Source organism: Enhydra lutris, unplaced genomic scaffold, assembly GCF_002288905.1.
Source record: "Enhydra lutris kenyoni isolate GAN:26980312 unplaced genomic scaffold, ASM228890v2 scaffoldscaffold33, whole genome shotgun sequence".
In the NCBI taxonomy this organism is placed as follows: domain Eukaryota; kingdom Metazoa; phylum Chordata; class Mammalia; order Carnivora; family Mustelidae; genus Enhydra; species Enhydra lutris.
In genome coordinates, this window is record NW_019154117.1 from 2,018,562 (window position 1) to 2,030,703 (window position 12,142).

The 12,142-nt window shown below is 52.9% G+C and overlaps 1 protein-coding gene across 1 annotated transcript in view; it reads left to right on the top strand.

Moving 5' to 3' along the window:
• Nucleotides 1–6,845: 6,845 nt before the first annotated feature.
• LOC111153623 (SHC adaptor protein 3) overlaps nt 6,846–12,142 on the top strand; it is a 91,206-nt gene continuing 85,909 nt past the window's right edge. The window contains exon 1 of the mRNA XM_022512766.1: nt 6,846–7,301. Within this exon, the coding sequence (XP_022368474.1) occupies nt 6,846–7,301 (456 nt within the window). The remainder of the gene's footprint in view (nt 7,302–12,142) is intronic.

Consider the following 12,142-nt stretch of genomic DNA (forward strand, 5'->3'; position numbering starts at 1 on the left):
GCCCCGACTGCTCACGTGGGTGTGGGCAGCTGGAGCAGCCTCTGGAGGGAGGGACAACATTTGGGCTTAGAAGTGAAGAGAGAGCACTTGAGAGAGCCCTCCCTGGAGTGGCCAAAGGTCTTTGGAATCGGAGCCCGGGGCCAAGCTCAGGGAACTGTCCGTAGTGCTGAACTTTTGGGTTCAATGATTTGGGCACTGGGTTTCCACCTCAGGGAAACTGTTACAGAGTAATCTCCTACCCAAACATTCCTACACCCAGCAGGTGAAGGGTGTGCACCTGAGGGTCCCTGCAGAGAGCACATCTGCCACCTTGGGGGCCCTTCCCTGGCTCTGACACCCAATGCGTTTACTAGTTAGTTCTAGATGTGGTTTGCTTTTCTTCCCCTCTAAGCATTCCGTGCCCTCATTCTCCCTTTCCCTAGTGTCCAGCTCTCCACCCCTTCCCACATCGTCATCAACAATAAGCTCCCTTCTGTTTCCAGCCTCTTCACAGGATGACCCCCCAACCTCTGGCTTTAGTGAAGCTGAGACCCACCCCACCCCGGCCCTCTGGTGTGGCTGCTTCCTCTCCCCACCTATGCCTCAGGGGCACCACCAGGGACTTTCTGCTTCCATCCACTTCCCTGGGATGTGCATCCCCAAGAAACCGGGCTGCTGCCTCCCCAGGCCTTCAAGACCCCTGGGTTTGCACTTGTTTCTCCTTCGGTGGCCACTTGCATCTCTGTCCTTCCTCTCTCCAGCCTCCTGCCCACCCCTGTTGGCCTGCTGTCCTCTTGCCCTTCCTCCCCCACCCGCATCCTCGGATGAGTCTCCAGCCAACAATTCACTTTGTTCCCAGCTGATGTGTAGGCAGATGCACGTTATCAGAGAAAAACAGCCCTCTGCCCTGAGGGGCACCGCAGAGTTGGGGGGGCACATACTGCCTGCAGCAACACCGTCCTCTTCCTCATGGTTGGTGGCATCCTCTGTTACCACTCAACTCAAATCCCCCTCAACCAGAATGAACCCTTCTCACGTTTTAAGTACAAACTTCACTTTCTCATGTTGTACAGAAAACCAGGTTACAGCATCCAAGTCAGGCATAAAGAACTTCTGACTGCTTACCATGGCCACGGAGAAAGTTATCTGGGATCCAGCTCTTCTTGCCCCGCCCAGCTTGCCATTGCCGGGCTCCTGCACTCTGGCTTCCTGTGGGTTTGGCAAAGAGAAGGCACCTACAGGAGACGGGAGAGTGAGAGACAAGATGGAGCATTTCCTCTCCACTCCCTCCCATCACTGGTTCTGCCTTCCCGTCAGCTCTCCTCCAAAATCCCAGCTGGAATTCCACTGGCTCCGGAGATTTCTCTGTCTTCCATCAGCGCCATAAGTGGGAGTGGTAAGAACCCTTAGTGAGACAGTAAGGTGGATGTAAGGAATCCCTGGAGTGTCACCGCCCTTTGGACTCCCTCAACCCCACCCCTGGAAGTGCTTGCTTACCCAGGTCTCTTCCTTAGAATCCCTGTCTCCTACTCAACCCCGATGATCAGGTCCCCAGTTCCCCCCTCTCTAACCTATCCCCTCTGGGGTGATAGTTCTGCCCACCGTCCTGGCCTTCCCCCTTCCCTAAATGTTCATCTTTCCCATCCTGTTCTCCCCCTAAATGCACCTCTACTTCTTCCATCACCCGCTCTACACTCCATGCTATACCTCTAGCCATGGCCTCAGATCTTCCCTTGTATTTCATTCTGCCTTCTGGAAAGCACGATTTTTTTTTCATCTATTTCTCATCTCTCATGTGGTTGACACCATCCTGTGACCTAAGTGGTAGCCCCTCCATTCTCCTTGCTGAAGTGTCACGGTTCTCAATACATACCTGACCCAAGCTCTCTGAACTGGGTGAGGGTCTGGCCGTAAGCGTGGATTTGGAGTCAGGCAGCCTGGCCAGTTCCTAACACTGTGTGGCCCTGGCTCACTTCATAAACCCCTCTGATCCCTGGATTCTCTCTGTGCAGAACAGGATCTAAGTACAATCTCACAGACCATGGGAGCTGAGGGGCATGACAGGTGTTCAGGGCCCGGCACGGGATTCTCTAAGTACTTACGGCTGCGACAGTGCTCAGGATAACCATCACCGATCATCTCCTGAAACCAGTGTGGTTCCCTCCACACCCCAATGCGTATTGAAACCTAGCCCCCAATATGATGGTGTGAGGCGGTGGGGTCTTTGGCAGGTGAGTGGGTCCTGAGGGTGGAGCCCCAGAATGGGATTAGTGCCTTTATAAAAGGACCCTGAGAGCCCCCTGCCCCATCAGCCATGTGTGAGGAAATCTGAGAAGACAGCCCTCTAGGAACCAGGAGTGGGCTCTCTCCGGATACCCAACCTGCTGGAGCCTTGATCTTGGACTTCCAACCCCCAGAACTGGGAGGAATAAATGTTGTTAAAGCTGCCCGGTCTATAGCATTTTGTCATAGCAGCCGAGCTAAGACATGGTTGGCTGGATGGGTGTCCATCCAACCAGGCTTCCACACATGCCTCCAACTCCTGGTCACATTTTCTCAGCTCCCATCCTGGAAGCCTGGCATTTCCTTGGGATCCCTCTTTGTCCCTCTTCCTTCCTAAGTGTGCACCAATAACCAAAGAGCTCAGCATGACCTGCAAGCCAATGGCCTTCAAGTTCCACTCCTCAGCACGGGGCAGCTCTCCACGGATGTGCCACTCCCATGCACCCAGAACCCAGCCCTCACCTTCCTTCCTCCACCTGTACTCTGTGTCCCAATGGATGAGACACACTCAGCCTCACTGTCCAATCAGAAGCATGGCCTTTGCTCTGTATCCCTCTCCCTGGGAGAAGCAGAGGACTCTGCCCAGACTCCTCCCCAGCAGTCCTCCTCCCTGCCGCAGGGGTGTGGGGAGACAGGAGGTCTCCATGGCCCCCTCCCTCAGGAGCTCAGCTACAGAGGGACTTGGCTGGACGGCCACGCTCTGGTGGCTGCTGAGTGAGGACGAGTGAGGATTGAGGAAGCCAGGAGGGGGCTCTGCAGGCTCACCTCTCCCTCGGCCCAGTTCTATGGCCTTCCCTGCTTCCCATGGAGCTCCTGCTACTCCAGACTCTGCCTCAGCTCTGCCTCCAGACAAGCTGACCTGTTCACTTGCCCCATCCGCTTATTCAACCTTCTCACCGTATCTTGGGCCCACCCACTCCTTTCCATCCCACTGCCCTTGCCTTCCTTTGAGACCCCATCATGTTTCACCTGTGCTGTTATCTGCCACCATCTCAACTCCCCAGAGCACCCCGCATTACTGTTCAAGGTGTCCACATAAAATACAAACCTGCCCACACCATGCAGCCTCCAATCCCACATCATGAGGGAGACACGAGTTATAGCCACACCCTCCACGTCCAGCTGTCTCAGCGGCCTGGCCTCCCAACATTGCCCCCATCTGACCATCTACATGGGTTCTGGAAATGCTGAGCTGTGCAGGCCTTGGGCTGCTCCCCAGACAGCCCCTCTTCTGGAGGTATCTCTTCGCCCCCATGTACCTGGAAGATTCCAGAAATCCCTCACCCCCGCTGAGGACCCCCTGACATCCTGCGGCCAAGGTCAGCAGGCTCCACTGCGCAAGTTTCGTATCCCACATACATTTAAGTTGTTGCGTAGTGTACCGGGTTATTGTGATAATGTCAGATTTTCTGCCTCTCCAGGTAGAATGAAACCTTCTCGGGAGCAAAGCCACCATCCCCAGGGCCCAGCTCGTGAGCCATCTTCAGGCAGGTAAAGGCAGCTTCTAGATGCAGGAAAGGCGAGGAGAGGGGTTCTCCCCTAGAAACTCTGGAAGGAACTCACTGCCGTCCACCCTGGACTCTACCCCGGGTGACCCATGCCGGATTTCTGCCTGCAGCACTGGCAGATAAAACACCATTTTAAACCACTGATCTTGGGATTATGACATCAATAGAAAAACAATACACTTTTAAGTGAATAGATTTTAAAAAGGGAAACCACAGTATTCTGGAAACCACAATATTCTGGAAAAACTACTGTCAATGACCTCAGGCATTCTTGAGTCTGAAGGCTGATTTTATAGTGGTTTCCTTCCTTTGCTTTCCTTCTGTGCTGCCAAACAATGAAAATCTCCTCTGTCTTTGGTCTCTACACCATTATAGCCTGAGAGTAGGCAGGGGCAGCCTGGGGGAGGGCGCCGGGCATGGCCTGGGAGGTAGAGTGTGGGTTTCCTGCTCGGCTTGCAGTTTCTGTCTCCATGGTCCCCCCACCCCCGCCCCCATCGTCTTCCCGGAAAGTGAGGTCTTATCGTTCTACTGCATCCCTGGAATATTAATTAGACTCTTTGATTACAGATCTTCTCATATGCAGTACATTTCTATTACTGTGATATTTTAAAATGGCCAATTTCTCTCCACTTGGCTCATCATAATAAAAGGAATAAAAAATCTCCTGTTGGCTAAAGGGTTAACCATGGAGATTTGGATTTTTTTCCCCTTCTTTGGAGACTCAGGACGTGCACGTGTGTTCGATGATCCTTTCACAAAAAGAATCGAGGGCGAGATGCCTAGGGTTTGAATGTGCGTTTCCTGTACATTCATGATAAATGCTGAACCGAGTGGCACATTCATGGTTGTTTCTTGCTTGTAAATGAACTGCTGAATGAAAGTTTTGGGGCACAGCTCACCTCCAACAGAGGCCGTCCTGTTCACACTGGGAGCTGAACAACGGTTCTTGAATTTTCTTGAAAAACTAGTTTTTCTGCTGTCCATGACAGTCCTGCCTTCCCCCATGCATTTTGTAATCAGGCTGGCCTTTTTTTTTTTTTTTTTCCCACACTGCCGTTGGAATAAAGATCCCGCCTTTGATTGAAATGGAATCTTCCACTATTGAGCAAGCCTTCTTCAATGAGTCATCGGGGCGGCTGCTCATTGGCTGCGGCCGCGGGAGCCAGGGGATTGCCTGGCGCCGGCTCGCAGGGCCCGGCTTCATTCACAGAATCGCTGGCTCGCTGCTAGCCCTTCCATTCACACAAACAGCCTCTCATTCACATTTTGCTGTTTTTGTCTGCTTCTAATGAAGAGCGGGGTTTGGGAATGATAGGGCGTTTTTGCTTCAGATCTGGGGGGAGTTCCGCTCACCATCACCATCGTGGATGGGGTGTGCACTTGCTGTTGCTAAGCGAGCAAGGGGAAGGGCGAGAATGAGAGCCTGCGCCCGGGGAGGGGAGCCGCCGCGGCCCTGCGCTCCTGCATCCAGGCAGCCGGCCTCACCTGCCGGCCAGGAGCTGCCCTCCGGGCACCTGGGCCATAAAGTTCTGCTGGGTTTGGTGCCTCCGGGGACACACGCCTAGTCGTGGGTGGGAGAAGGCAGGGTGCTGGAGATAAATTTATTTGCTTGCACAGAGTTGCGTGGCAATTCACACAGGGTGGTTTCTCTGTGTCCGGTGGGTTATCTCCAAGCATGGCGGAGATCGGCAGAGCCCCGGGTGCAAGGGCTCGGAGGGTTTGAGTCTCTGCCGACCTTCTGGGGGCCGCCAACGCCCCGTTGTCCTCGCTGAGAGGAAGGAGGCCTTTGCCTCTCCCTCGAAGCCGAGCCTGACTCCTAAAACGGATTTTCTGTGTGACCAGAGCAGCTGCATTTTTTTCCTTCCTTCATGCAGGGTTGCAAGGCAGCAACAGAAGGGACATTGAAATGTATTTGTACGTTTGGTAGGCATTTTTCCAGACCTCGAGCACATTCAATTGGGATAAAGCTTCAAGCCCAGCCCCCTTTTTGGAATGGATGTCTGGAGCCGGCTACCATTCCTCAGAGAGGTCCTCTTCTTTTCTGGAAGCAGGTTTTCAACCCAACCCTGACTGAGGAAGGCTGTTGTCCTTAGCAGGGGACACATCCTCACCAGCTCTGTGCAGACCTTTCTTTCTTTCTTTTTTCTTTTCTTTTCTTCTTCTTCTTTTTTTTTTTTTTTTTTTTTGGAGGAGCTGCATTGCTATAAAGACACTTGTCATGGCTCCTCTGCTGACTTGAAAAAAGGAAAACCCAGGAAATTCGTATTTTATGTTCACCTGGGAGTAAATATTCTTTTCTTTTCTGTTCTTTTTTCTTTTTTTTTTCTTTTTTTTTTCTTTTTTGGCTATTTACCAATTGCTGGTGCTTTCCAAATCAGAATTCATGAGGATCGGCTGAAGATCTTACTCTTAAAAAGCCTTCGTCACATTTTAACGCATGGCTGTCAGACATTCAGGGGCCCCCACGGAGGGCTGAGCGGGGGACAGGAAGCTTTAGCAGAGAAGAAGGGGTTTCAGAAAGTTCATCTGACTGACCGAAGGGACCGGACTGACCTCTGGCACAGATGCTGAATCGGGGGATGGGGAGGCGAGCAACCAAAGGTCGGAAGGGAATCTCTGGGAAGGTAGAAAAGGCAGTTTGAGAATTGATTGGCTCTAGTGCGCAGTCAGTGGGTGTATGCATTTTTTTTTCTTTCTTTTTCTTTCTTTCTTTCGTGTGTGTGTGTGTGTGTGTGTGTGCGCGCGCGTGTGTGTGCGCGTGTGTGCGCTACAGGAAGTGATTTGCAGTGCTCCCCGGGCCTTTGTTGAGAAGGGTCTCCTCTGGAGTGAGTCACGCTCTCGCTGTGCGCAGCCCTAGCCGCTGGGCGCTCCCCTTCGGAAGCGATGCCTGGAGCGGCGCGAGCGTGCCGCCCTCCGCAGCCCAGCGCGGAGCCGGGGCTGCGCGGCCGCGGCGGCGCGGGCCGCTAGCGGGGAGGCGGCGCCGCTGTCCCCCGCTGTCCCGGCCGCCGCGTCCCGCCGGGCCGCCGCGCTCGCCCCTGCAGCGCCCGGGCGGATGCGGCCAGCCCACGGAGGGGCATGCTTCCACGCACCAAGTACAACCGCTTCAGGAATGACTCGGTGACATCGGTCGACGACCTTCTGCACAACCTGTCGGTGAGCGGCGGCGGCAAGGTCTCGGCGGCGCGCGCGGCCCCGGCGGCGGCCCCCTACCTGGTGTCCGGAGACGCGCTGCGCCGGGCGCCCGACGATGGGCCGGGCAGCCTGGGCCACCTGCTCCACAAGGTGTCCCACCTGAAACTCTCCAGCTCGGGCCTCCGCGGGCGCTCGGCGGCCAGGGCGCGGGCGGGCGCGCGGCTCTCGGGCAGCTGCAGCGCGCCCAGCCTGGCCGCCCCGGACGGCAGCGCGCCCCCCGGCCCCGGCGCCCCGGCCATGCGCGCCGCCAGGAAGGGCCGGCCCGGCGACCAGCCGCCGCCGCGCGCCCCGCACGCCAGCGACCAGGTGCTGGGGGCCGGAGTCACCTACGTCGTCAAGGTGGGTGCGGGCGCGGGCGCGGGCCGCAGGGTGGGTCGCCGCGGAGGCTGGGAGGCGCGCGCTCCTTCTTGGCCTGCTCGCGGGGCCGCGGGGCCGGGGTTCTGCCAACGCGCCCGCTGCGCACCCGCGGAGAGAAGCTTCGCCGTGGGTGACCTCACTCTGGCCTGCTTTCTCCTTGGTTCCACTTCCCTGGCCACTGGCTGTGCCATGTGTCCGGCCAGTGGCCCTCTGGGCATGGGCCCCTGTCCCGGGGAAGTGGGCATCAGGCCCATACAGTGAACGCACTTGGAAGGAACGCACATCCCTGTCCTGAGAAACGCAGTGGGTGTCACTACTTTTGCTGTGTCTGCCCCAGGAGGCAGGGTGGGTGGTTCGGTTCCCGCAGCTCCTAGCAGTGCAGGCCAAAGGCTGCCTTGCTTTATGTAAGCTGGTAGTGGTTTCCTACCCAGCAAGGTTTTCTCCGGTGTGTCTGCCATTCCTTCCATACCTAAGGGTTTTTGGTTCACAGCAGTAGAAGAGAATTTGGGACTGTTTTTCCCTGGGGCTGTAGCTTTCCCTTTAAATAGGCTAAAAGCATGGGGTCTGGAGCTGCTGGCTGGAAAGGAGGTTTTTCCTCCAACACAAAGAATTATACAATCATGCCCAATGTGGTCCATAAAATTCCTCCCTTATACAAATATTTTGGGATGCTTAAAGAGCCAGCACCCAGCTCCTGTCCTCGGTCCTGCCTCTCACTCATGTCTTCCTGCCTGATGGATAGTCGTGAGCTGTCCCTGCGCCCTGTGGCCAGGCAGACATCTGCCAAAAGAGGCAAGGGCTGGGAGTCTCTTCTTTGTCAGGTCACTCCAAAGCACGGCTATGCGTTTAAAAAGCGGTGAAACCCACACACTGTCCACGGTGTTTCGTCAAGCGTGCGGAGAAGCCTGCCAGGGCGTCTAGCCTCCACACATCAGCTATGGACTCAGTTCAGACATTCAGCAGACCCAGCCTCAGGTGAAATGTTGCATCTTGGCAGTTGGGAGCCCAAATTATTAGAGGAAGAGGTTAGCTGTGGGTTATCTTTAACTGTCTCAACAGACCTGACTAAGGAATGTGGTCCCCGGTGCAGGAGCGGGGCTTCTCACCCGTTTGAGGCTGCTTTCTGAGTCTTCATCTTCCCTTCTGAAAATGGACCCATTTGCTTTACAGAAGGGATGGAGATCGGCATGAAAAATGCATGCCTGCTTGAGTTTATGATAAAAGAAAGTGAATATTCTCCTTGTGGCCCTTCTTTAAATTATATAACCAGGAGCCAAAATAAAAAGGAAAAAAAAATCAAGCAAAAAATCCTGAGAACGTTGAGGCGAAACCATTGGAGTAGATGTCTTCCAGTGGGCCAGCAGGACTCCTTTTTGAAACAAACAAACAAACAAACAAAAGAAACATTAAAAAGCACCAGAAAAAGAGCCTACCTTTAAAATAGACAGACCTTGGCAAAGCTCTCTCTCTATTCCTGTCATGTTGAACATAGGAGGTAGTTTTCAAACAGAGGGAGAATTCTCAAACTTATGCCTTTAAAGTTTTCCTTTAAAAAAATAAAATCATTCCCTTGGCTTAGGGCTTTGCTGTTGCTTTTTGAGGAGCGACTGGTTCCAAAGGTCAGTTGTGGTTGGCTTTGGAGCCAAGCGAGCGAGTCGGGGCTGCGAGGCCAACCTGCTGGTGTGAGGTTGTGAACCCGGCGACAGCAGAGCTCCTGTGGGCCGAAGCTGGGTTGGCCTGAGCCTCTGCGTTTGGGGGGGAATCACACGATTGTGCCCCCAGTAAATGGTGGCAGTGCCCGGAGGCACCGAGCGTGCCTGCTTAGTGCTCAGTGCCGTGAACCGTGGTCGCGGGGACATCAGCTCAGGCTTCCCCAGAGAAGTTTGGAAGCACACTAAGGACATGGGGGTCGGACGCTAAGGACAATGTCCCATGTGCACACTTGATTCCCATGATCCCACGGCGCTCTGCTGGGGCACATTCCTGCGTTGCCCGTGTTGAGTTGAACATCATGGACTTACTCTCTGGAAAAATCACAAAAGCGGGAAAAAACCTCTTAACTCGGTATTGCTTGCCGATCTTCGAAGAATTTTATCAGTATCTTGGCTTTTTTTTCACTGGTAGAGAGAAAAAGGCAATGTTTATTACATGCCTGCCCTGCAGCCGTCAATCTGAAGGCTGAGGGTTTGGGGAAGAACTCATGATTGTCTTGGATTTAAATTTATTTCTAAATTAAGGACCCCCCCGCCATGTTTTCCTATTTTTTGGAAAACCCATATGCTGTGTAATTATAGGATTTCCCCCTCGTAGACATACCTGCTATGGCACTCAGAGGATGCCGTCTACACGATTTTTATTAAAAAATATTTCAACTCCATCTGCTTAGATGGGAGTGGAAACTGTGAGGGAGTCTGGGGTTGGGGGCTGCTCACCTAGGAAACATCAAAGTATTCCAACAGCAGGTTGTCGTCTTCATTAACGAAGGGTATGAAGTTCAGAGACGAGACACTCCCGAGCAGCAGAATTCTGAGCTCAGTGGCTCTCACTCGTCCCGCGTTCCCCCAGGGAGTCTGCCGCTGACACGCCCCTAGGACCCTGGGCTCCCCCAGATGCAGACTCCGGGGTTGGATGGGCGTCAGGAGGCCTCGCTGGCAGGACTTTTGTACCCTCTTAGCGCTTTGTGGTGCAGGGCTCTCATCTCACGGAGCCCAAGAATGAATCTTGTGGACGTAGAAGGGTGAAGTGAAGTGAAAGTTTATGAAGTGAAGGTGAGAACCGGAAGGAAAGAAAAAAGCTCTCTCTCGAGAGGAGGTCCCAAATGGGTGGCCACTGTGGGCTTTTAGGGCCGGTCTTTCATAGCAAATTGACTAGGGAACTTAAGTCTTCTTGAGGTCACCACTGGTAACACCCGCGACCGGTCTCCTTTTGTTACTTTCAGTGGTCAGCTTGTAGCTATTATGAAAACGTCTTGTCTATGACATTTAAGACCAACAAGGGGGTCTCCTTATGTTCCCTTGTCTCTGGCATTTCTCCACATCAGGGATTACTGGGAGCCTGGTCCCGTAACCCCCTACCCATCTCTCCCTACCCAGGCCTGCCTGTCCTTTACGCACTAGGTGTGTCTGACCCTTGGTTTTCGCTTTTGGTAAAACAGCCGCAAAGAAACGATGAATATTCTCAGGACAATTCCATCTCAAAACCACATCTGGACATGGAAGGTGGATAGAAATTGTGTTGATTACACTCTGCCCACCTTAATGTCCTTGGCCTCAGAGTCCAAGCAGACTACTGCTGGGCGTCCATGGTGATTGCTGCTGGTCCTCGACAGGTTCCGAAGGTGATGTTGGGGTGCTCCACGCACAGGCCCGCAGAGTGAACCACTTAGGAAGGACAGGCAGGCATGGACAGGCCACTGGCCAAGGTAGGAGGGCCATCTGAAGGCTGGCATGGCCTTGAGGTTCAGCTCTGACCCGCCTGGTGGGCGGCAGTAACTGTGGGGCTGCCTGGGGGCACACTGCTCACCCAGGGTCCCCAGGAGAAGGGCTCCTCCTTAGAGCACATTATGCCACACGCTCGAAACGGGCAAGGAGATGACCGCATTCAGGGCTGACTCCAGTGCCCACGGCAAGAATTGGGAGCCGAGTGAGGAGCGGTGAGCTGGGGTGCTCACTGGTCACTCTCAACACAGACAGGAACGGTGACCCGCTGCCAAATACCGTGGTGGCCCCTTTGCATGTCTGCAGGTTGCCGTCTGCTCTCACCGCGGTCTCTGTTAGGGGCTCTTTGAAGGACACTCTAAGAATCAGCGCTGCAGACTTTCCTCCTGATACTGTGGGCTGTTTTTCTTCTGGAACGAAGCCTTGTTTTTACAATTCCTTTAAGAATTATTTTGTATCTCCCATTTGTGAATCTGATGATATTTGGGGTGGTATAAATTATTCATTTTATTTATAGATGTTCTATTGCTCTTTATAGATGGCCTTTATAAACGGCACTTACTTTAAAAATTATTCTAAATTGGTATTTTTTCCACTTGCCTCAGTGTCGTTAAAAATACCTTAAATAGGGGCACCAGGGTGGCTCGGTCGTTAAGCATCTGTCTTTGGCTCAGGTCATGATCCTGGGGTCCTGGGATCGAGTCCCACGTTGGGCTCCCTGCTCAGCGGGAAGCCTCTTCTCCCTCTCCCACTCCCCTTGCTTGTGTTCTCTCTCACTGTCTCCCTGTCAAATAAATAAATAAATAATAATCATTTAAAAGAATACTTCAAATGTTCCGTGTTTTAGCGCTGTATTCCTATGACACCATAAGCAAAGGTCATCGCAAACTTGTTTCAAGTATAGCCATGAGACATTATCACGGTGGGAGATGTCATCATGGTGGGATTGATTGAATTCTGTTTTCATTCTGGATGAACAAAATTGTTCCTTGATGTGGAGTAAGAATTTTTTTTAAAATCTCATAATATGGGTGGCTTACATGTAAATATTATCTAAATGGCTTAAAAGGTTTGAGAAATTCTTTTGAGATTAATAGACAAAATTATTAGTTTAATCTGGAAAGTGTATCATCTCTATTTTTATGTGACACAGTATAGCAAGTGTGTTAAATGTGTGTGCCCTGTACAGCACACTCACACTGCACACATACCACACACAGACACGCACGTGTGCGTACACACACATGCACACAAACACACACACACACACTCCACAGGTAGACAACTTGTGATAACTTTGGACAGGGGTGATTTTCTTTCTTGTTAGAAAATACTAAATGTCCTATTTCCAGAAATACCTGATTATCTCATTCATTTTTTCATATT